This window comes from Chelon labrosus (genome assembly GCF_963514085.1).
Source record: "Chelon labrosus genome assembly, chromosome: 8".
NCBI lineage: Eukaryota > Metazoa > Chordata > Actinopteri > Mugiliformes > Mugilidae > Chelon > Chelon labrosus.
The window spans coordinates 7,002,523-7,027,882 of NC_140358.1; the positions used below are offsets into that span (position 1 = coordinate 7,002,523).

At 39.2% G+C, this 25,360-nt stretch overlaps 1 protein-coding gene across 1 annotated transcript; it reads left to right on the forward strand.

The window, feature by feature from the left end:
- Positions 1-7,268: 7,268 nt before the first annotated feature.
- LOC311491939 (solute carrier family 4 member 11-like) lies at positions 7,269-24,836 on the forward strand. The gene is made up of 20 exons (XM_084550014.1): positions 7,269-7,361; positions 11,155-11,205; positions 12,039-12,119; positions 12,419-12,459; positions 12,734-12,953; positions 13,047-13,128; positions 13,263-13,386; positions 13,808-14,017; positions 15,132-15,216; positions 15,302-15,427; positions 15,586-15,699; positions 17,386-17,518; positions 17,857-17,930; positions 18,426-18,705; positions 19,627-19,733; positions 20,025-20,190; positions 20,410-20,583; positions 22,301-22,496; positions 23,064-23,233; positions 23,791-24,836. The coding sequence occupies exons 1-20, from the start codon at positions 7,325-7,327 to the stop codon at positions 23,855-23,857; spliced, it is 2,538 nt and encodes an 845-aa protein (XP_084406140.1). The 5' UTR covers positions 7,269-7,324; the 3' UTR covers positions 23,858-24,836.
- Positions 24,837-25,360: the final 524 nt, after the last annotated feature.

The following is a 25,360-nucleotide window of genomic DNA, read 5'->3' on the forward strand; positions in this document are numbered from 1 at the left end:
TGTCAATTGGTGAACATGTGTCCGAACGAAAAAAGATTATGTGTGGGGTGCCGCAAGGTTCCATTCTTGGACCACTTCTCTTCAATATCTACATGCTGCCCCTTGCTCAGATTATGGAGGACCATAATATTTCTTATCATACGTATGCAGATGACACACAACTTTATATCTCGATGTCATCAGATGATTACGGTCCCTTACATTCACTGAGCAAGTGCATTCATCAAATCAATGAGTGGATGTGCCAGAATTTTCTCCAGCTTAATGCAGATAAGACTGAAGTGATTGTCTTTGGCCCCAAAAGTGAAAGATCAAAGATCAGGGCTCACCTTAACGCCATGTCATTGACATCAACTGATAAAGTCAGAAATCTTGGTGTAATTATTGACTCTGACTTGAATTTTAATGACCATCTAAAGCTCATTACCAGATCAGCGTATTACCACCTGAAAAACATAGCCAGAATTAAGGGATTTTTGTCCAAAGAAGACATGGAAAAACTTGTTCATGCATTTATTTTCAGTAGATTGGACTATTGTAATGGTGTCTTTACTGGTCTGAACAAAAAATCCATTAGACAACTACAGCTGATCCAGAACGCTGCTGCAAGAGTGCTAACAAACACTAGGAAAATGGATCATATCACACCAGTGCTCAGATCACTGCACTGGCTTCCTGTGAGCCAAAGGATAGAGTTTAAAATCTTACTGCTGGTCTACAAAGCACTAAATGGTCTGGCACCAAGATATATTGTTGACTTACTAACTCCATATGAAGCATCCAGACCCCTTAGGTCGTCAGGGACAGGTCTATTGTGTGTTCCCAAAATCAGAACCAAACAAGGTGAAGCAGCTTTCAGTTATTCTGCTCCTCACCTGTGGAACACACTCCCTGCACACTGAGGTCCGCACCAACTGTTCATTCATTTAAATCAGGCTTGAAAACATTGTTATTTGCTGCAGCTTTTTCTTAGACACATTTTATTATTTTATTGATTTTAAATCAGTCTTTTATGATTCCAATTACTGTAATTATTTTATTTAAAATAATTTGTTTTTATTTCCTTTTGTGTTTTTCTATATTCTATGTTCTATGCTTTTTAAATCTGCTTTTATATCTTCTGCTTCTGTAAAGCACTTTGAATTGCCTCGTGTATGAATTGTGCTATACAAATAAACTTGCCTTGCCTTGCCTTGCCTAAAATACATTTTCAAAGAAACTTGTAATACAAAAAATGTTACTTTTCATGGGTACTTTCATTGTGTAAAGTTTCATTTTGATCGGAGTAAAGGAAAAAAAATAGCCCCATTGGGGTATTGCTGCCTGGCCTTATGGCACACATTTCGGACTGATGAGAAACTAACATATTTCCTCAACTAGGATTTCTTAGGACTTTTAGTATGTTGTTCTAGACACCTCATAGAAATGATCTATGCTAAAAAAAATTATTTTACAATTAGTCTGTCGTAAAAAAAGTAAATTTTTGGTTGTATTTTGGGCATATTCGATTAGTGTATAGCTCATTTGTATATTAAAATACATTTTCAAAGAAACTTGTAATAAAAACTTTTACAATTAGTCTGTCGTAAAACGCTACTTTGCCTGGACTATTAGTAAATTCACACACAAAGTGCCACAAATACCCCCCCCCCCCCCCCCCCCCCCCAAGAGCAAACACTAAGGCAATGGCGTAAAATAAATACTCCCTTTTAACAGGAAGAAACCTTGAGCAGATCCCAGCTCATATGGGTAGACCCCAGCTGCTTGAGGCCGGGTCAGGTAGAGACAGACGAAGGGAAGTGGGGCAGAAGAGAAGAGGGGGAGAAGCAAACAGATAAATTCATACATGCACCTTGACAAAGCAGATACAAACACAAGTACATGATAATAGATGATGCATGATAGATGGGAGATTGATAATAGATTGAAAGTATGGCTGGAGTGAGCATTCAACATATTTGTTATTGAACAGCTTAGTGGGTGTACAGTGTGCTTGCTTGTAAAGTGTGTTGTAAGATTAAACAGGAACAGAAAGTGCTGACATTACATAACAGCTAAAAAAGAAATACCAAACCAAATCATTAGTTTAGGCTAAGTTACAGACAATGATATTTTATTTTTCTCAGTTTTACATTTACACTTATATTGTTTACCTTGCGTGTTATGTGCAGTTACTCTTGTTTTACTGTAATACTTTTTTTTACTACTGGCTGCAGATACAAAAATACATTTCACTGTGTATTGTACTATATATAACTGTGCATGTGACGAATAAAACCTTATAAAATCTTATCTTATCTTATGAGCTACACAGACACTCCCCACACAACCTTTGTCAGTGGTCTCGGACCACCTGACCATATTTCCAGCTTCAGGGGTGCCAGAATATTTCATGCAGGGTTTTTAGAAACCCAGCTCTATTTTTTTTAATTTATTTTTTTTTATTTTATCCTCACGCATATTCTATTGTATTTATATTGCACTATTAAATTTTGTCATGTTCTCACATAATGACAATTCTTGATTGTTGATTCTTGAGCTCCTTTACCATGTCCTGTCATCGGAATTGAGATACGTCAAATTCTCTACATTCAGAAGCCATCATGCCCTCTGGGATGTGTGTGGAGGCCATAAAATATGGAATTTTGCTGATAAAACCTCTCACTTTTGATGTGCACAAACATGAGTATGCTTTCCGAGTCTGAAAATCATGCACCCTTATCAGAACATTTGCAGTACTGTGCAGTAATTGTGCAATATCCTCTGTGGTTACCTACTTTTAGTATTACCCCACTGAGAGCGAACATGTAAGTTGAACAACGACACACCATAGAAGCAGTTCTTTTAGGAGCTTAAAACAGCCCTTAGGATAACCTAAGAAGACAGTGGCTACTGCATAACACACACAAACTGCTTGAAGGGGTTCACAAGAACTGCTGGTGCAACAAGTGAGGTATCAGTATATAATGTATATCCATATTATAAATGTGCATATGCTTTTTTCTGTCTCTGACTCTCAAACGTGATTAAAACTCCTTCAATGTCCAGACACCCACAATCATAGCAGCCTTTAAATAAAGATAAAGCATGCCTATTAAGAGATCCTCATGCATAAGTACTAGCTGCGAACATGGATTAGCATAACAGTAAAATGGTGAGCATCTCACAGGACAGCCACATTAGAATGTCAAAGACTCCCAGTAAAGTAGCTTCCTCGCACCTTATTTCCACGTCTCCTTTGTCCTCCCCCAATCTCTTCATCTTTACTTTGCCTAAAAGCCCACCTTCACCTTCCACATCACCTTTTGCACTTAAAGTCAGCTCTTTTGTGATTGGCAGAGAGGACATTACAGTGTTATTCATTGGTAGTGGCCCAGTCCCTTCTACCTGCAGGGCTGCCGGCAAGACCACTCCTGCTGCAGCTCACACACCAGAACCACACTGTTTGCTCTGTTTAAAGTTTTATTGCCATATAAAGACATATAATAGATTTCTTGCCTGCAGTGCACGATGAAGACGGAAAAGAAAGAAGAGCAGATGCCAGGAGTCACTGTGAATCAATTTTCTGAAGGTAAGGATCACAAAGCTGTTAAATTGAGACTATGGTCTAGATTTCACCTGTGACAAAAGATACAAAAGAAACAAAAGAGGCCGTCTTACACTCAGCATGAACTTTGTAAAAATATTATTTGATCTGAGTAATAATACTGGGGGAAACTTTATTTATTTATTTTTTTCTTGTTTGGAAAGAAACGAGACAAAATCTGTTGGTTGTGGATGTGCTGACCTTCATGGAGAGAGGCCAAAGTGTGGAAATAAATTAGCAGCAAAATCAAAGCATTTATATTAAATGGTAAAAATGAACGATTTGTAACTATTATTTGGTAGATTTAGTAAGAGTAGTAAGGCATACAGAGGATCAGAATGATTCTAATATTTCAGCAGACCTTAAATGTCTCACGGCTTTGAATGTAAAATCACACAGCACACGTGTGTCTATATTTAATGTTTGACTTCAGGAAAGATCACCTGTAAGCTTTGACATGCACTCTGTTACACATTTATAGCTCCCAGAGAGTAAAATATTGTCAAATGCATCAACAAATGCATTCATTTGCTTTTATATGTAATCCAGTACTAAACTGAATGAACTATTAAAACTGCTGTTGATAGCAGGCTTTCTGCAAACAAAGATTTACCATGGAGAAGTATTGTTTTTGTTTCCGTTATAGCCAACCATGCTAGCATGCATTTCCCCCAGTTTTGCCCCTCAGGGCCTTGTGGAGTTTGATTAATGTTTCACAGTAGACTTACTACAAACTCAGTGTGTACTCACAATGAACACCTCGACCACAGAACATTAGATTATTAATGCAGTTTTTAGTTTTTAGTTAGTGATTGTTAAACTAACTGATGAAAGTCCACTGCATACAGTATATTGTTATGCACATGCAGAACTGTCCAGTGTTGAGGATAATACGTGGAGTCTCGTCCGTAAACCTTTTAAATTGCAAATAAGCTAAGTGAGATCAGACCTGAACCGTTAACCTGCTGTTTTTATTTCCTGTATCCAGCTGAGGATGCTTACTAGAAACTGCTACAGCTTTTTTTTTCTTCCATGATGAGCCATAACCAGGATTTAGGAAATCATAAAGTCACAAGACGTTAATTTTAACTTTAAAAACAACTGAATTAAAATAAGGATTGTGAAGTTGTGTATCTGGTTTTGGTTTGAAAAGGATTAACCAGCAGGTTTGCGGAATTCATTTTTCCTTGGAAAATTATATGCCACTGTACTTCAGTGCATGATTAATATCAAGGCAAACTATTTCCATGTGATAATCATGTGGAAATAACTAAAAGTTTGTTTGTAACAGGTTGCTAAACAACCAGAAAATATTGACATGAGTGGAGGAAAACTATCAAATTTTTAATTGATCTCATTCTCCCACTTGAGACTCTGAGACTCTCTCCCACTTGAGACTCTGAGGTATGTGACTCTGAGGTATGTGACCTTTACAAAGAGTAACACAAGGAAGAAATACAGAGGACTGTAGTGAGGAATATCAAATCCACTGTTGCTGCTGTTGCCATGCTGCTTTTGAACCCCAGACTCTGCTGCCACCTCATGGCAAACAAGGGAATCGTCATGGCAGCAATTACACTTTTCTTTTTTTTATTTACTATTTATCATATTTTTGGCAGGTTACAATTACTTCGAGGCCCAGTTGGGCCTTTAAAGCTGCCAGCTAATCCAGTGTCCCAATTCTTTAACATCTACCATCAGTGTGCAATAACTTTTCCTGTCTTTGAATTGTTTTGTTTGCATCCACCCACCCATCAAAACTCAAGCTGCACCGTCTGAAATAAAAATTTACTGATCACCTGAGGTGCTCCTCGTAACTACCTTTGATGTCAATTAAAAAGAACCTGTAAAATTTTACGAGGCTTGTAACGTCTAGAAAAATAACAAGCATGTGTAATTACATCATGCAGTAAGGGATTCAGTGGAATGAACCCACATCAAGAAAGTCACCATCTTAAGCAAAAACTGCTTGCCTTGGGTGAAAATGATTCCTCCGCAGAAAATCACTTTCTCCCTGAGAGGACATTTCTTCGTTATATATTGCTGGTTATGTTATCACTGACGTATAAAAACGTTATGATGGGGTTCATCGCTGGAGGCTAAACTAAAAGTTCCTCTGGAGCAAAATTTAATCCAAGAAACAGTAAAAGACATCGCACCGCCTTTTACTTCTCAGGATAGCCCCTCAGTCTGCTGTTTGTCACGTCCACTTTATATGTGCTTGTGAAAAGAAATAAGACGGACGTTTCTCTTTTGCCATTATTTTTATGGTGCCTTTTCAAGCCAGTCTGTGTATTATTCTTCATGCCTTCTGGGAAAATACATATTTTTCAGTGCTTCTCATTCTGAACATGATTTATGCGTACATTAAGTAATAGTATTTTTGAAGGGAAAGGCATGTAAAGAAAATTGTCACAGAAAGGACAGATTTTATCTTTGAGACTTTACAATAACCTATTATTTAATCTCTCATGAACAGTACAGAGTCTATTTTTTGAGCAAACTGCATACGTCTTAAGCATATGCATATTATCTGATATTTATTTTAAAGTACAAAATCATACATTGTTTTGCCAGGCCACATTTACTACTGCTTTACTACTAGTTATGTTTCATTATGAAAGTGAAACTGTTCTTCTGTCAGGTCCAATAGCGTTCGCTTCAGCTACTCCACTACAATCTATCCAGTGCTCCTCCCAATGGAGATGCAGCAGTTATGAGACTTTCACAGATTTTCCAATCTGTGCAAATATAATGTATAAAAGAAAGATGACCAGTGAATAAAATAAAGGTGTATATGTTACACTTTACACAGTTAGGTGTACATGTTTGACCTTTGCTCTTTAGAGTACACTCTGTGAAATAGTGATACTTATAATGTAACTTTCAGTATTATTATTTTTTTAAAGAATAGGCTGCTCTTTTCTCAACATATTGACGTTCATACACAGCATGTGCAGTGAAATGCATAGTGTAGTGAAGGGTTCCATGCAATTTCATTTATTGACAATTAGTTATCAGTAATGTGCCAAAAACGCAGCAAAGTGTCAACACAGGCACAACAAGATAGACAACAATGTTAACAATGAGGGTTTTAAATTACTACTAAGTTATTGAAATGATTCATTGTTCCTACCTTGTAAAGTTACATTATAGGAAATGTATTGTAGAGATAGAGGATGTATGTAATGTATGTTGTTAACAGCAAATGTAAAATTCAGTATAGTGTTGATTTTCTACAAACAAAGGCATATCACAAAAAAAATGTTAAGGTAAAAGCAAAATACTGTCAACGTTAGTACTGAAAGCTGGCTTCCTGTTTTGTAAGGTTTAAACAGATTTGACCAACTTTTTGTCAGACGGAGCAAAATCAAAGAACACGGCACTAAAAACTTCCAGAACCAAACCCCAACCTTTATTTATATTAAGTTTTTTTACAGTCTAATCTAGGTTCTAGGCACAAGGACCCAGCAGAAACAAACACCGCTCTCACCCACATGCCTTCTCTTCCTTCCTGCCCTCCCCCTTCCTCCCCCAAGCCCATGTGCTCCTGGAGGAGGTGCAGCGAGGTGATTTTTACCTCTCTATGACAGTGTATGGGTGTGTGGATGAAACTGAGCCATTCTTAGCCATGATATACTGAGAAAGTAACAGTAGTGAGTGCAGTGGACGCAGAGCAAAGAAAAAGGTGATGGGTTGACCTTTGGAAAGCATCTAACCTAAAAAAAACTGGAGAACATGGAAGCCAAAAAAGTCCTCCATTTTGTGCCATCTGGTAAGTTCTGCAGGGGTGGAGTGGGGTGAAAAGGTCTTTCATGGTGAAACCTGAGCCAACTGTGTCAAACACGTGCGTCAAACACGTGGAGAAACCCTGTTAGTATATATATATATATATATATATATATATCTAGATATATGTGTGTGTGCTTGTGTGTGTCTGTGTGCTAAAAAGCACATGCATAGGATATGGAAGTCAAAAATCCTCCGAATATGAAAGAGATGCTTTCATTTCTAGTAGACCTATTAAAAGCAAAGCAAAGCGTATGGGTCAATATTTACAATATGGCAATAAATGGTACACGTGTCAGTCATGGAAGGTTTTCACAAGAGACCTGCGAAGGTTTCCTGCATCTGATTTAACCTGCATACAGCGCCCCACTGGTAAAGAAATAGTTCCAGAGAAGTAGATTCAATTTATTTAAAAACATTTATTTGACTACATTTCTGTCGTGCAAAGTGGGTAAGTCCAGACTGACAATCTACAGTGTCATGTTCATAGGACAGTAATTCACTATCACAGTTCTTTATTAATCTAACTCACCAGAGCTGAAATAATTAATCAAACAAAGACAACTTGTAAACTATTTTCACTACTTAATAATTAAGTGGGGGACAGATGCCAAACATCATGCAGCACCACAACTGCTTTCACTTTCATCTAGGAAACTGATAATCTTATCTGTTTAAATGTGTCTACGGTGTATTGGTGCAAATGCTCATGCTATCATGTTTCACTATTTTTACCATTTTTGTGATGTTTTGACAAACCAAACCAAACTGTTACTTGCAGCCCATGTGTTTTGCGTTCAGTGCAATCAAAGAGTTAAAATGTCCTACTTGAGTTTTCTCAGGTCAAGGATTAAGAAGATTATCTAGCAGCAAAAATGTGCCTAATATTCTAATCTGGCACATTTCAAGGGTTCCCGCTCCTGTTTAAAGCATTCTGTGGTTGATAATAATGTCATTTTAGCTGTGACTCCGTCAGTAAGATGAATTAATACAGAAACTGTACAGTATCCCTGCTCTTTGTTGCTTTTTTTAGATTGCAGGTTTTATTTTTAATTCACCACAACCTGAGTGTAATTTACAAGGAAGTGTCTTAGAAACTCTCCTGTCTCTGGAGGATTATTAATGTCTAATAAATGTCTTTGATGAGGTGATGTGATGTACTTTGACTAATAAGTTATAAGTTGTGTGACTGATTACTGTTGGTCCAGAGGTCATATCCAGTGTCCTGGATAAACAAATATTAGATGGTTCTAATCATCAGCCTTTGAGGTGTTGAAGTGGAATGAGCTGCAGTTCCTCCTTCCTGTCGTTTGTATTATAAGGAAGGACATGTATGTGTACATTGTGACCTAAAGAGCACACACTGTTCACGCTTCAGGTGTGCACATCCAGGTGTGCCATGTTCAAATGAAGTCTTGACAAGGCTGACTGAGCTTTTGTGTAACATATCAGAGTTATAGAATAGTATATCTTTCTGTGAAGCACAAAACAGAAAAGCTGGCCGTCGTCTTTGAAAGACAGCCCGCTATAATGGCCCACATTTATGAACACCACATCCCTGCTTTAATGGTTTGACCTTCAGCATATCTTTCACTGTGTAGCTTTGTGTACTTAGGTCCAGAGACCCAACAAGGATTCCTCTGTCTCCTTTTGCTCAAGGACGTTGTCTGCCCACAGATAGCAGGGTGACGGGGACTAACACAAATTGTCTTACACTTTATGTCTGGCATTTTGGCACAGTGCGATTACAGACATCCAGTATTTTGCTTTAACAAAGTGGTGTTTTGGTATCACACTTTTTACGGAGCTGTGGGATACAAAACCATTTTAGATTTAAAAAATACTAAAAGTGTTGATGAACTAACGGTTGGTGCAAGGACAAGGAAACATGACAAACTAGCACTCTGTGAGGCTCACAGTGTGTGCTCTAACATTAGCCTCAGAAATTTATTTAAACCTAATTTACGTATAAACCTAAAATAGGGGAAAAAATTTGTTAATGTGAGTTATAAGACTGGCATATGCCCAGTAAATAAGGTTTTATGTAAAAAAAAAAAAAAAAAAAATAGTCACACACTTTCCACATAAAAAATCTGTGCGTGCATGGTACATCTGACATAAAATGTAAAAAGAGGACATCCACGTCAAAATTAAATTGTTTGAGTTAAACCAGACATCTCCCTAACAATCAACGGTCAGTCAGCGGGGCCCTACCCTGCCTTGAAACAGTTCACAAACCAGATCAGGAGGTTGGAAATCGGACTATTTTGAGAACTGGTTTCAGTTTCATTCTGGCGTCTCATGTCGGAAAACCCATGGTGTAACATACCGTCCATCCTGTCACTGTGAATGCCACTGGACTGTGCTATAAGCCATCGTAACCAGGTGGTTTGCTGAAAGACTGTAAAACATTATGTCTGACCTTAGCAGTCCTGCACAGACTGATGAGTGACAGGTAGGGAGGACAGAACGGTCAGTGTGGTGTTTCCCACACTGACCGTTCTGTCCTTTCTTCCTAAAACAACGGGGCCCTAATGTTCAGTGGCTTGCTATTGTTGATCAAACCGCTAAGATATAGTTGAAAATATTCACATTAAATCTGACCTTTATCTTTATGAGACAAGACTTAAAAGGTCTCAATCATCAGTTTCCACACATACACCTCTGGTACTAGCAGCTTGTTGCGTAAGCTGTCAGGCACCTTGTTGTCTGTGCAGACTCCTGTGAAGTGGAGGAGGCCTGGGAATGTTCTGTCTAATCTGCTTTGAGATACTGCCTCGCTCGGGAGCCCCTGCAGCCTAACTCTGCCTTAGGCAATGAGACGCTCATCCGTGCAGCCGCAGCAGCCTCTCGCAGATACACGACCTGTGCAAACATCAGACACAGCTGGCAGACGATTTCTGTTGTAACTGAGAGCGAAGGGATCTCTTTTTAGTGTCATTTTTATTAGCCTCTTCAGTGTTTCCATAACTGACATCCACTCCTTAATTTTCTTTACAGCTTTTTGAGATCCGTTTGACTCCGTGTTACACTAGAAATAATAGTTTGCCGTGGTCAGGGATGATGTCTATAAAATATGTCACCACGTACCCTGAGAGCAGCTCAAAGGGCTGCAGTCTAGAAACTTGCTGGTGCTTACTGACTTATGAAGGGAGAGCTACTGAAGCCCCGGGGTCAAACTGTCAGTCCACATGGAATCGAGTTTCACACAGTTTTATCATCTTGCTCTCGTTAGTGTAAGTGCACCAAACATCGCCATGAAAACACATTTAAAAATGTGCATGTATCAGTTTCGAAAATGTTGGAGTGCTGCTTAAATTCTCTAAAAATGACCGCCATTTGGATTCTTTGGATTTCAATTATCAATTTATTAAAATTTTGTCTAAAAGTACTAGAATTGGGCAGTAAAATTCTCACCACGTGCCAGCTTATTACCGGAGACCACTGCTTTAAAAAAGGAGGGGGGAAACCTATTAACAGTATTTTCTTCACTGTGCAGTGACCGGCATAAAACTGCTCTTAGTTAGCTGTCAGTCGGTGAACATAGTGAAGCACATGGCAGCCAGATAGTTCTCTAAGGACTTTGTTACCAAAAACTGAGCTAGAATAGTGTGAATATTGTGTGAATGTTTGTATTTCATATGATAGTAACCTTTATAATAATGCAATAGAAGAGCAGGCTGGCAGAAAGTTATGCAAGCAATAATTCAAATATTTAATAAAAAAGAGTTTGAGCTTAAACTTTTGCAAATATCATACTTGCTTTTTCTCTCCCACAGATGCTCCATCCACTGGGAGGTCTAAGAATGGCTATGTTTTCCAAGAGATGGGTGCGTATCGGCAGTAAAACCCATTATATTTCCCATTTTCTCAACTTCTTTCTGTTCTTTTATGTGTTTGATATGATCTACGAGGCACCAAACTTCATTCTATTCAAATCTCATTTTCCATCCAAATATATTGCATCTGTTATTTATGCTAATGCCAATGATTCTCACCGCTCACTGATGACCCATTTCACATGCTGATGAGCACAGTCAGTCCCTTCGCCGAGTGTTGGGAGGTTAATTAATGGGTAAATAACGAGGCAGATGATCTCTGAGTCAATGATGGGAAGGGGGAATAATCATAGCTCAAAGCTTTGCTCGTGAAGGGTTAAGGTTAATTATCTAATTCTGTGGCAGTTTCTTTCTCCCCTCATAAAACCCGCAATCGAGAAGCCATATTTATCTTCTATACAATGAAGGAATTTACGAGGGGCTGCTGTTGTTATATTGCTGCATGTCTGGTTTAAGGGGGATTTTTTATTGGCTCTCCCGCTCTCTCTTGCTGTGTGCTTGTCAACAGATGGCAGAGTGGTGGGAGAGCAAAATAAATTGTCCCTTACCGGAGACACTGTTAGTGTGGCTAGTATAGCATCTTAACCTTGATTCAGAGGACAGATTTATCACAGCGTGACTTATCATAATGACGCAGCAACTGAGTCTGTGCGATGGCCTTTACTATTACTTGTTATTTTATGTGATTCGCCCAATTTTAAAGTGATTTAAATATGAAACAGACACCCCATCTCCTCTATTGGATTGCTAGAACTGTATGTAACATATGGATGCATGTTTGGTGAATACTCTGTGCTTACTTGGCTTTTGTGCTTTATCCACAGAGCTGCAGGACACGGAGCAGGATTCACCAGCCACCAACAAGGACCACATCTATGATAACGACATCGAGATCAGTGTTTCAAGTGTGTTTAATGTTAACCGTTATATACTATATATATAGGCATGTTTTGTCTCTAGGATAAGTAAGAAAAAACGAATGTCTCCATTTTCAACACAGATTTATAACTCATTATAACTCTAACACTGAGACAAAGTTCATGGACATATATAGTGATAGAACTAGATCCATCTGTTTCTATACTTTAGTTGTTGAAATTGATAACTTCAGAAACACAAAACAACAGCAGGGATTAGAGCAAAGTAATGCGCGTGTAAGTAAATCAGAACACAAATGACTCTTGCGTTGCTTCTTGTGTTGCAGATGATGGACCTGGATATGGGCTTTTGAACACAACAAGAAAAGTAAGATTCACTTTCTACATTGCCAGTCACAGTCATTGCCACAACACAGCTACATTTCACATGTTTACCACTGAATATACAGCACAGACAAGATAGTTTTTTCAAAAGTCATATTTAAAAGCTGTATTGCAGTACCAAATGTACACTAAAATCAGCAGTGAACTCAGAGGAAGTGAAGGGCTTAACTACACTAATCAAAATCTGATGGGGAATCATTAACTGTTGGCCAATTTGTATCGGTCAGTCACATTTGACTTGTTCTTTCTCCCACTAGTATATAAAGCCCATGGACTTCCAGGAGGAAGTGCGTGCACACAGAGATCTGGACAGCTTCCTGGCCCAGGCGAGCATCCTTCTAGATGAGAAAGCTGCCACTCTGGACGGTGTTTTGAGACGAATGTTAACTCACGTAGTGGACGACGGCCACGGGACCTGCGATGTAAACAAAGTCATGACCTCGCTGTTCACAGACGCAGGAGGGAAAGATATTAATGGTGTGGTAAACATGTTTAAAAAGCACTTTGCTTGATAAATCTGCATTAAATCTATTTTGGATATTCATGGTGTTTTATCCTATCCATCCACAGTTCACCTTCTTTCAGAAACCATTCAGGGTGTGAGTGCTACATCTACTGGCATCCATTACCAGCAATCCTGGCTTTGTATTCTGTAAGTTCATCTGCACTAATAACACACTTCAGAAGGTTTCCAGTAAATTCATCTCACTAACTTATACCTGCCAGTGCAAGATACTTCAAAGTCTATTGTTTAAACATAACTGATTGAAATTTCTATCAATCCAGCTCCAATGTGAGGAGCCTGCAGAGACGTCATGTTTGTATTGCCCGCCTGGAAAGGCCACAAAACTGGGGAGTCAACTGCTGTGAGGCTCGCTACGTCATCCTCATTCTCGCTCCACCTAGAACGGTATGGTCAAATACAAATCTCAACATCTATTGGAATTTATTAGGCAAAAACTTGGCTGAAAAGATTGTTTCAGATTATTTTCCTGCTGCTCATTTTCCTGGTCTTGCATTATGGTAATTGGATTGTTTCTCATACAAAATTTTATAATGTTTGGGAATGAGTATTCGGGATTTTTCCTTTACAATCCTCTTTAAGACCAAAAAATAAAAAGGTTGTATGACTGTGAAGTTAAACCTGCGCTGAAGTTATTACAGGTTAAATTTAAAGAATCTCATATAAATGTATTTACTGTGTAACTCATGTAATATTTGTCTTCCGCTATAGGTACTTGAATATGAACAACAAGTGTGATATTTAGCAGAATGTAGGTTAAAAACTATTAGTGAAAAATCATGTACACTTTCTTGTCATGTTTCTTCAGAAAAGCACCAAGACGGCCATCGAACTGGGCAGAACATTTGCAACAATGTTCTCCGACATAAACTTCAGACAGAAGCTTCTGGAGACCAAGACCCAGGAGGAGTTCAAACAGGAGCTGGTCCATCAGCGACAACAGCTCTCTGTAGTCAGAGAGAAGGCGGTCGTTGAGGAAGTCGATGAATCAGATCCACGTAAAGGGAAATCACTCAAGGTGTGAAAGAGGAAGATGTAAAACAGAGAGTGACATGTTGGGTCTGTGGTAGTATCAGTGCAGCATGTAATGCTATAACAAGTGGCCATGTGACTAATGTGGGTTGCATACAGGATTAGGTTTAAGGATACAAGTGAACAATGGCAACACTAACCTAGAAAAGCCATTATACAGCGATATGGGAACATAAAGCATGCTAAAACAACATTTACATTCTCTACTGCCTGTTATCCCTCTCCAGATGTAGAGACCACCCTCACGTTTTCCCCTTCCACCCAGGCATATAAAGAAGTGGTGCAATAAAGTAGTTGAGCCAGATTATCTGAGTATCCTGTTTCCACACTCTATTAGCGAGGCCCGAGGAATGAGGAGCAGCTGGGCAACAGACTGAGAAGGCTGCCAAGCCTTCCATGGAGCTGGCAACAGAATGTGTGCAGCTCCATGTAATAATAAAGTACTTCATTATGTCCAGTTTTTAAATTAAGAGGAAATGTGTGTGTTCAGCAGGGGGTGGGAGAAGAGGGAACATCCAACACTGCTGAGAGAGAAAGCATGTACGTGGGCTGTAAAAGGCTTAAGTTTACAACAGGTTGTGGTTATACCTGATGTCTGAACTCAGCTCAGCTTTTAAGCTGTGGCTTGTTGCTGCCAAACCAACCTTTAACCTGTTCTGCAATTCTAAAATACGAAACAGTGATGGGGACTCAGTTATTCAAAAATCAAAAATTTAAAAAAATCTGTATTTATTACTGACATTTTTGAAACCCAAGTGTCTGTATTTTTAAAAAATATTTTTTCTTGCTCACAAAGTTTTCACGCAAGGTTGTATTCGGATCACACTCAGCACTTCGGAAATTCAGTTGGATCACTGCAACTTTACTACAGTCAAGAACAATGGGTCATGCTGCAAAAAGTTTCCAAAACACTTTGCAGGCCAAACTAAAAAGTACTTGAAAGCAAAAGCCTGCACACTCATTTTCTAACTTAGTGCCAGCTAAGTCTGTCTTAAAGCATGACATTTGTACTATCACACTTTGCTGTTTGGAAATCAGTCCAGTACTTATATAAATGTTAGTCTGACCGAGCCTGTCTGTGTTCTGCTTGTTCTTCGCAGTGCCAAGATTTCTTCAAAGCCGGTAAAGGTGTTTATGATGACCTCCGTCGCAGATTGCCTCTTTACCCCTCAGACTTCACAGACGGTATTGACAGTATCCTTAGACATCTGTTTAGCTCTTTTGTTAATTCTATAGGTTCTTTAGTAACCCTTTGAATAAATCTGTGAAGGTATGACTGGGAAGGACCGTTGTCTCTTGAAGTACACCACCACTGCCATTTTCCTCTACATCGCCATTCTGCTGCCTGCTATTGCCTTTGGATCACTGAATGATGAAAGCACAAGAGGAGAGATCGGTATGGACTTTGTCTTTATGGTCTTGATTTGGAACATCCTATCCCATATTATTATTTTTCATATTGAAGAGCAAAAAATGTTATGCAAACCTACAGTCTGTCAAACAATATTAAGAAAAATTGTTTTAAAATGTAAATCAGTGGTTGTTTGTTGACAGATGTTCAGAAGACCATTGTTGGTCAGAGCATTGGAGGAGTGATCTATTCTTTGTTTTCTGGCTCACCTCTCGTCATTCCACTGACCACTGCACCACTGGCCATCTTCATAAGCGGTGTGTATTGAATGTTACTATTTAAGAAAAGAATGGATGACACACTTTTGAAAAACTGCCATATATCTTATCCACTGTATAGATCTGTTACATCAACGTGTGTCCATAGCATAGACATTATAAAGGTGGAGCAGAACAGCTCCTCAAAAGTGAAACCAAAGCAAGTGGCGCTCCCCCTGGTGACTGGCTGGTATAGATTATAAGCTCCACCTCTGCATGTTAGTGGATGAGACTTGGGCCAAACTAAAACACTAAAATACTTGTCAACCACTCTGTGAAGCGGTCCCGTTGGACTGTGAGAGTTAGAAAAAATGAATAAACAAGTACAGAGTGCAGTAGTGATTAAACAAAAACACGAGTGAGCCTAGCGGTGCTGGTGTGGGCAGGTCATCGATAATGCAGTTGCACATGGCTCTACTGTCGGACCGTACTGCACAGACTCTGGCTTCAAACTCGCAAGATGGCGCTGCCCAGGTCACTGGGAAACTAGCGCCACTTTGACCAATGCAAGGAAGTGGAGACGTGTTGTCCATATTTATATACAGTCTATGGTACATGGCTTAAAAACACAGATAATGAACATGTTACATGCAGCCAGTAAACCAGATGAAAATAGCCTGACATGTATGTTTGGTTTGAATCCAAATAGGAGTGGTTTGTATATGAATGTTGAATGTTTCCCCTGGGTCTTAAAAGCTAGGTGCTTACTGTAAAAATATCTCTGACTGACTTTCATTGAAACACTTTCATAGGAATACACTAGTCTTATGTTCACACTATTTGTATAAGAAGAAGCTACCATGTCATAAGCTACATTGTCACTAGTTGCCAAGTGCTGCTGTCCGTTTGTACCTTGTCATTCCACAAAATCTGCCACGCTCTGCCAGCTGCATTCTTTTTATTGAAGTCACAGCAAACAAGCACCGGGGACTGACTAACTGCTAGAATACGTTTTTTCTTCCATTTCTCAGACAGCGGAATGAGAAATTTGGTGAGCGTGAAGTACATATGACTGGTTGATGCTTTCCCGTGTCATTGGATGAAAAGCATTGGGGCCAGCTCAACTTTTAGTTGTTCTACATTATGCAGTGGCAAGGGATGGGCATCAGTCTATAACTTTATATGGCAGACTTACATTGAAAATAAGCTGAAGCCAGTTGTTTTTTCATTGGTAGTGTGAACACACCATAAGATGATACATTGTTTTCCACAAGTCATATTGAAATCCTTAGCTATACTCACTTTTTTTAATCAGTGTGCTGGTCTTCTTTTAAAGATATTAGATATCAAAGAGAGGTATGTTTGGGGCCATTCCCAGCTTGATTGATACTTTACTCTGGAGTTATTGAAAAGCCATTCTTGGACTCTTAGTTGAATACACCCCTCGTTCTGACCCGGCTCCTCCAAACATCTGAATGTAGTCACATCTGGCCTCAGAAAACAAGATGGTAACAGTCAAATGCCAAACTCCAGGCTTCAAAGTGGTAGTCTACAAACCAATGACGAAACTAGCTACATCCCTATTTTAGAGATATGGTTGCTATGTAATGTCAAAGCTGTGCAGTAAACAGGAATGAGAAGTGACACGGTCAAACTCATTAAACAACATGTTTTATAAGTAGATAAATAGCTGAGGTGCAAATGGAAAAATATGTATGAGTTTGTGTCTGCCTGTATTATTTATAGTTATCAGGGGTATCTGTGATGACTACGACCTCGACTTTGATGCTTTCTACGCCTGCATCGGTTTATGGAACAGTTTGTTCCTCATCCTCGGAGGCTTATTCAATGTCAGCCTGCTGATGAAACTCTTCAAACGGTAAACACACAACAGGATGCTCACACATTTCTTACTATTATATATTGCAGACCATGCTTTGCAGACCAAGGTCTGTACTTGTAATATATGTAACTAAACCCTAAACTGTTTCTTATCGCAGATAAGAAAAGGCAACTCAGTCATGACTTCCTGTTTTCAACCTTAATCAATAATTTGGCTTAATTGACACAGCCATCATTTTGCCTTGAATGGAGTGTTATGTCTTTTGTGCACACACTTTTTGTGAGTGTGCACAAAATACAAAACAACACCAAAACACGGACTTGATAAAACATAAATGATCACGCCATGCTTCTTTTGTTTCCCTTATCTCCCAGCTCAACAGAAGAAGTCATTGCATTGTTCATCTCCATAGCCTTTGTTGGGGATGCGGTGAAAGGCACCGTCAAAAGTGAGTCCAGCCAAGTTCAGGCTACATGAGCATGAATTGAATATGTCTGGTAAAGGTAATGCGTCCCTGCAAATATGCATTACCTTAATGGAGTCTTTATAGGAATAGCAAACAGAAAATTGTTGGTATTTTTAGAAACATAACATAATGTGGTTTTCACAGTGTTGATATATTTCTATATCACAAGTCAGGTATTAAATGGATGAGCATATGGTGGATTCTTTAGAGCTTTCTTCTCTACTCTAAGTCCCAGGCAGCTGCAGTTGTAAACAGCACTACTCAACAATGCTTGAATGCTGGGACTATCTGGAGAGTGACAATAACAAGGGAATTATAATAACAAGTGCAAAAATGTTCTTCTTCTAAGCTTTTAACCATTGATGCTGGGAGTGGTTCTAGTTTACAAGAAGAATTGAAATAGCCATGTTTAGTCTTGTAGCTTGTCCTCCATGTCATTCTTTTCTCCTTTTTCCCTCTTTCTTTCACACTTCCTAGTTTTTGAGCACTTCTACCACGGGCCCATTCTGGCTACCACGAACAGCACGCTTGTGCTTCAGCAGATTAATGATATTCTGGAGAAAACAAAGAACCAGACAGCGAACACGCTCAAGCCTCATAATGAGACGGTGTCGATGCTGGAACATGCGGAAGAGCACGCATTAGTCTTCCTGCCGGAGTCTTTGGTATTGTGCACAAGAGAGAGGCCCATTCTCTGTCTGCTGCTCATGTTGGGGACTTTGTGGCTGGGTTACGCCCTCTACCTCATCAAGAAGAGGTACAGTTTGTTTACTAATTGGTTCCCATTTAGGAGGCCTGAACCATTGCATTTTAAATTTTCTGGATTGCATCCTTCCTTTAGTTAAAGTCGCAGTCCCAGAAGGTACAAATACCTCATTATATAGTGAAGGTTGTGCCATTTATGATTGAATTGTTTGACTTGAGTGTGAAAATATTTTCAGTAAGCTGTACTTTATAAGCCCCTGACAACTAAGGGTCAGTGCTACAGTTGAGTCAAGTATTTTCCATGACCTTACACTTACTCCAGAGGGAAGAATTGTCCTTTAATCCTCTATATTTACTCAACATCTATACTACCAAACTAAAGAAAGTTATATAGAGTTATTTACTATTCAGTAAATTAATACAGAAGTAGCACCACTTTTATCACTTGTAAATACAATCAGTTTTCAGCAGATGTTTTGAAGGCAGGACTTTTACATGTGTGTATTCTACATGGTGGTATTACTATTTTTACTTTGTTAAATGATCTACATATCTATTCTACCACTGCGTGTAAGTTTGCACAGTGTATTCATTTCAGTTCATGAATAAATGCTGCTTTTAGTAGCTGCAGGTGGCTTCACATGACTTATCTAGAACCTGAATGAGGAGAAACAGTCACATCCCTGGAGTCGGGCAGGAGGCTGCAAATCACACACAACACATCTTACCCTTAAGCTGTAATAACGTAATAGATGAGGTAGATAAACCTGTCTGCCACCATGTACTATATTTCCATCTCTGACTCCTGGGATGTCGTTGTTCTTACCCTCCAGCAACAAACTTTCATTACTTGCATACGTAATTCTTCAAAATAAAAGAGTAACTACAGTAAATAGTGTCGTAAAGCTACTTGAAGAATTTATTACATCAGAGTTGCAAAATCCAAATGTGTATTGTTTCTTTTCTCCTACAGCCCGTATCTGAATGCCAGAGTCAGAGAGGTTGTGTCTGACTGTGCCTTGCCTATCTCCGTGGTGGTGTTCTCCTTCATCGGCTCCTACCTTTTCCTTGACATACAGCGTGAGTACGAATGTTTCAAATGAAAGGAGTGATAGAAGAGTACCCTTGAGACAGCGTTTGCTTTTCATAATTCCACCATCGGAAGGGAAGGAAAGTAAATATTTGCTTGCAGGAAACTTTCAACTCAGGGTGTGTCAGAATTTGAATATTGCGTTTAACACAAAGGTTACCACCAGAAGAGGTTGCTGCTCAGACATTTACGTTACATTTGTATCATATGTTTCATGTCAACTTTTTTGAATGTTGCAGATGCTTTTAATGTATTCCCTCAAAATCTTTTGCTCGTATTAGTTCCTGTATTCAGTGTGCATGATGGCCCAATCTTCAAGTTCCCCCCATTTGACAAGCTGACGGGAATGAATACTCTGAGTGCAGTCGGGCTAGGTTTTCTCCTTGCATTGCTCATCTTTATCGACCAGAACATCGTCATCTCGCTCACACATGTACCAGAGCACAAGTAAGACCCCCATTTTGTGTTACTAAAATGTAATGAGACATTTAACAGAACCTGTGTTGTAACATATTTCTGCTTATTGTACATGAGGTTATATTGTAAGTTCGTGTTCATGTTTTATGGCAAACAGTTGCAGTAGCAGCTTGTGAATAAGAACAGACATACTGCTGCTCTGTCATTAACAAACCAGTTGAAACTTGTGCATGTGAACGTCTGTACCAGGTTGCTAAAAGGCACAGCGTTCCACTGGGATTTAGTGCTGACTGGCTTCATCAACATCCTCATGTCCTGTCTGGGGTTGCCATGGATGCACGCTGCTTTCCCACATTCCTCCCTGCACGCCCGTCAGCTTGCCACAGTAGAACAGCATGTAGAGAACGGACACCTCTACACGACGTGAGTAAAGTTGAAAAAGTGCAACATCAAGCAGCGCTCTGAAAGACCTCCAGCATGTGACTGTATAAAAACACCAGTTTCCCTTAATCCTTTTAAGCCTTGGTCTCTTGAAGGCCTTGCAGCAGTGGTGTCAAGTTAAATACTGATGAATATAACTAGTTACTTGGTTAAAATACAAGCTTGAATAAGAACAGTTTTTTTAGGTGCTGCATCTGATATACATTAGAGTTATTTATTTAATTATATGATTTTTATTCCGAGTAGTCCCATAATGTATCCTTTAATTACATACTGAATTTGTATTATGCCTATACACCGATCAGCCACAACATTAAAACCATTGACAGGAGAAGTAAATAACATTGACCATCTTGTGACAATTCAACGTTCTGCTGGGAATATTTTGGACCTGCCATTCATGTGGATGTTACTTAGACATGTAGCACCCACCTAGACCAGACCAGGCACCCCCACCCCATAGCAATGACACTCCTGGATGGCAGCAGCCATCCCCAGCAGGATGCAGCCTGACACAGACACACACACAAAAACGCTTTAGGAACAACTCAAAAAAATATGAAAAACAGCACAAGTTGTTGACCTGGCCTCCAAATTCACTAGATCCCAAACTGATCAAGTATCTGTGGGATGGTCCACAGAGGCTCCTCCCCTCAACCCATAGGACCCAAAGGCCCCCACTAAAAACGTTCTGTTGCTTGACACCACAGGACACCCTCTCAGGACACGCTCTCAGGCTATTATGTGTCTTGCTTTTGGAGTGATCTTTGTTGGTCAACCACTACTGTGTTCACAATTGGCCTGTGCACTTGTTGATTCCAAACTCTAGATAGTTTTGTAACCTTTTCTAGCCTGATGAGCAACAACAACTCCTCAGAAAGCTCATTTGTTGGTGTCATCATACAGTTTTATAAACATGTGTTGTGAAGATCAGTGACAAATCCCTGATTTTTTTTCAACAAAACAGGGCACTGAACGACACCTGAGCCTCATTATATTGACTGAAAACACTTCTGAACGGACAGACTTTTACTTGGCCTTGAAATTAACTTGTAATCCTAGAGGTGTCCTTGCTTAAGTACCTCACAGATACGTATACAATATCGAGTAATCTCGTGAAAAAAAACAGTTACCAAAGCATAATATTTCTGTTTCATTTGTTTGATTGACTCTCAGTGTCTACTGTCAGGACTTGTGTGATGTTTTGTTTCATTTTTATGAAGAAATGATTGTATTGTTCAATTAAAATCCCTACCTCTATATTAAATGAATGAGATCATTAGTATAGATTTTGGCTTTGTTAACAGATTATGTTTGGTTCGTATGCTGTAGGTAGACGGAATCTGACTTGCAATTCCTATTCACTTTTATTATTATAATTTAGGGGAAAAAGGTTTAATAAATTCCAAGAAATCCAGTGTAGCATCTCTACAATATACTATTTATAAGAGGAATAAACATAAAATACATTATTGTAAATAATTTCTTGTTCTTTCTTGTGGAATAGTTTAACTTGTAAAGGGACCACAGAAATCCTTTAAATAAAACAGTCTATGAGAGAAAAGTGATTATTTGTTTGTCTTTCACAAGCCAAAAATAAATAATTCCTGGTAGTAAAGATAAGGACGTGTTCTCTAATCAGATAAGACACCTTACTGGGTTATTTAAAGTGCTTTTCTGTGCCTTTTTGTCCCATTAGTATCGTCAGCGTGAAGGAGACACGTCTGACCTCATTGGTTGCCAACATCCTGATCGGCCTGTCAGCATTCATGCTGCCAATTCCTCTGCAGTGGATCCCCAAGCCCGTCCTCTACGGACTCTTCCTCTACATCGCAGCCACTTCGCTTGATGGGAATCAGATGGTGGACCGCATGGCCCTGCTGCTAAAGGAACAGGTGAGCAGGATACTGGGGTTTGATTTGCTGGCTTGTTTGCTAATGACCAGAAAGCCCGTTTATAACTCCTTCCTGTTTACTGATCAAGCTTCCCATGGTGACAGCCACAAATGTTCACCAGTGGTAATTTGAAAATAAATAATATATATATATAAGTGGGCAACTATCCTTCCAGCATGATAAACAAATACTCAGTTGCTTGTTAAAGTTAGGAAATTGGCTATTTTTTACCAAGAAAATGAGGAAAAGAAGCTTTCCTTGTTATAACATGACAAAGTTGAACTCAAAATACCAACTCATGTCGTTATGGCAAGAATTTCTTGTTTTAACGAATTATGTTGAGTTGGTTGAGTATCCACCGAATGTCATGATGTGATAAAACGTAGTGGTAGGCAATAACATGAGAAATCTTGTCATAATTATAATAATATAAAAATTATTTGGTAGAAAAAATATCTGAATCTAATTCCAGCAAATAGCCAAATTAGTATTAGTATTACTGTAGCCAATCTCCTTTCACTAACCTCGCCTTTTAACAGCACCATACTCTCACACTTCTCTGTCTAGACCTCCTATCCTCCCACCCACTACATTCGCCGTGTGCCACAGAGGAAGGTCCACTACTTCACAGGGCTGCAGATGATCCAGCTGATCATCCTGTGTGCATTTGGGATGTATCCTCTACCCTACATGAAGATGGTCTTCCCCCTTCTGATGATCCTGCTGGTCCCCGTCAGGTGAGATAACCCTGGTCAACAGGGGGCAGAGTGGGACTATGGAAACCCCAACAAGTCCTTGCACACACCGGCCGATTTTGCACATGACGATCAGTTTACTACTCACGTGCCCTGCTCCTCACAGTGAAAACATTTGAGTTCTGTGGTGCTGGAAGGAGATTTCTAAAATCAAAAGTCTTGGAGAAAGTTTTAAGGGAAAGAGTGTGAGGCAGAGCTTGAAATGCAGCATTTTTATCAGTTAGAATGGTCAATTGGAAGATACTATCACACTGCATTAAAGCAAAAAGGTAGGAACCAACCTTTTTGAGCTTACTTTACTCTCGGTCTCTTGTGATTCCGTCACAAGATGAGAGTGGATGTGATGGATGGATGTGGATGTGAAATACTAAACTGGTGTTGCATTGCTCACCCACCTTATCAATAATTCAGAAATTCCAATTCTGTACTATCACTGTCCCACTTGTCAGAGTTATGTTTGGATACTTTCCTGAAAGATTTATCCCTTTAAGATGATGTTTCCGTGTAAATAACACGCATGCCTTTATGTTTTATCTCAGGACCAGCCTGCTTCCCAGAATGATCGACGCCAAGTATCTGGACATCATGGACTCCCAGCACATGTAGCGCGACAGAGCATCATATTAAAAAGATTCTTTTTCTCCTGGTGGACGGGAACAGACTCAGAACTGTGTTAATAACCGCATGAAATCCATCTGGACTGCAAGATTTGAATTCAAGCACTTGCTGGTGACTGATGACTATTTACAGCCTTCATTTGCTCTCTCTGTGTTCATTATAAGCCATAAATGTTGCTGGCTTTAATGTGTAACATTCCCACATCTTTAGTGTATATAACACTATAGTGAAGAAGGTTTTCACACACAACTTTTGTAATATTTAAAAAAAAATGTAAGAATTTCATGTAATTTAGGGCATTGTGTTTAAAACTGCTTGTGCTTAAAGTGTGATATTGACAAGGAGATAATGGATGTAAAATAAGAGAAAGAGTGAGAGAAGTGTCACTGCAAATTAGTTTTTAATCAATAACACTGAGGCCACGTTTCAGACCACAAGTTCTATTTTTTTCTCTTTTCACATTGAGGAGGCACATAGCATGTACTGTATGTTATTATAGAAGACAACTGGTAATGTAATGTTGGGGTTAAATCAAACAAATAAAACCCTTTAGAGGAATTGAATGGACATTTGTCACTGTACCACACTCCAGAACAGCCATTGACTCAGCAAGTAAGGCCTGTATCTCAAATGCACATGAGCACAATGCCCTCTTTCACCAAAACAGACTGAAAAAGACTGAAAGTTAAAGCAATGAGTATTAATCCCTCCAATAGATGGCAGTAGAGATTCACCATCTGCACTGTGTATGCTCAGGCGTGTCCTGATAACAGCTGTGTGCCCAACAGTATCAGTAAATGAGTTATGGATTCATATCATCCTGTAAAAGAACCTGGGATAATGAAGTTAAGATTGAACCGATATGGAGTGCGAGTAGTTTTCCCAAAAGCCACCACCTTTACATGCTTCCTCGTGTAATTATGTTTCATTAGCTCCCTGCAAAGCCACTTTTATCAGCCACCAAACCACTAGACTGATTTTAGACGCATTTTGCTACCCTTGAAAACTGTTATCCTGTCATTAATGCATCAACTAATTCATCACGCCTGTTTTCTCCGGATGAATTAACTGTCTGTGTTGTACTGAATGGACAGGAATACACATGTATTCGCTGGGGAAAGTAGACACCAAATTGTTTGTTTGTGCTCACTGACAAACAAAAAGAAGCTTCTTTTCAAATGGGGCCACAATAAAAGCAGTGAGCACGATTATCGTCTGAGGATGCCAGGCTGAAAATATAAACATGAATGCAGCAGAAAATGAGAATCTGCTGTGATTAATATTTAGTCAGTCAGAATTCAGTTGTGCAAATACAATAGTCAGTGTTTGTAAAATGAACCAGGTCTAGTTAGCACCTTGTGATTGTAAAATTACAAAGCGGGATCAGATTTAAAACGCCAAATTAAAAACACATCTGTCAGGCAATTCAGCTGCAAAAACTAAATAAAATTTGGTTTGTTTCTTGGTTGTTCCTCGCCCATTTATGAACTG

What these genes read in the sequence shown, in the direction of transcription:
- LOC311491939 (XM_084550014.1), top strand. Translation starts at nt 7,325, where the DNA reads ATGGAAGCCAAAAAAGTCCTCCATTTTGTGCCATCTG. An exon ending in CTATGTTTTCCAAGAGATGG is followed by an intron (nt 11,206 to 12,038) that starts GTGCGTATCGGC and finishes CTTTATCCACAG; the next exon opens with AGCTGCAGGACACGGAGCAG. An exon ending in GTAAAGGGAAATCACTCAAG is followed by an intron (nt 14,018 to 15,131) that starts GTGTGAAAGAGG and finishes TGTTCTTCGCAG; the next exon opens with TGCCAAGATTTCTTCAAAGC.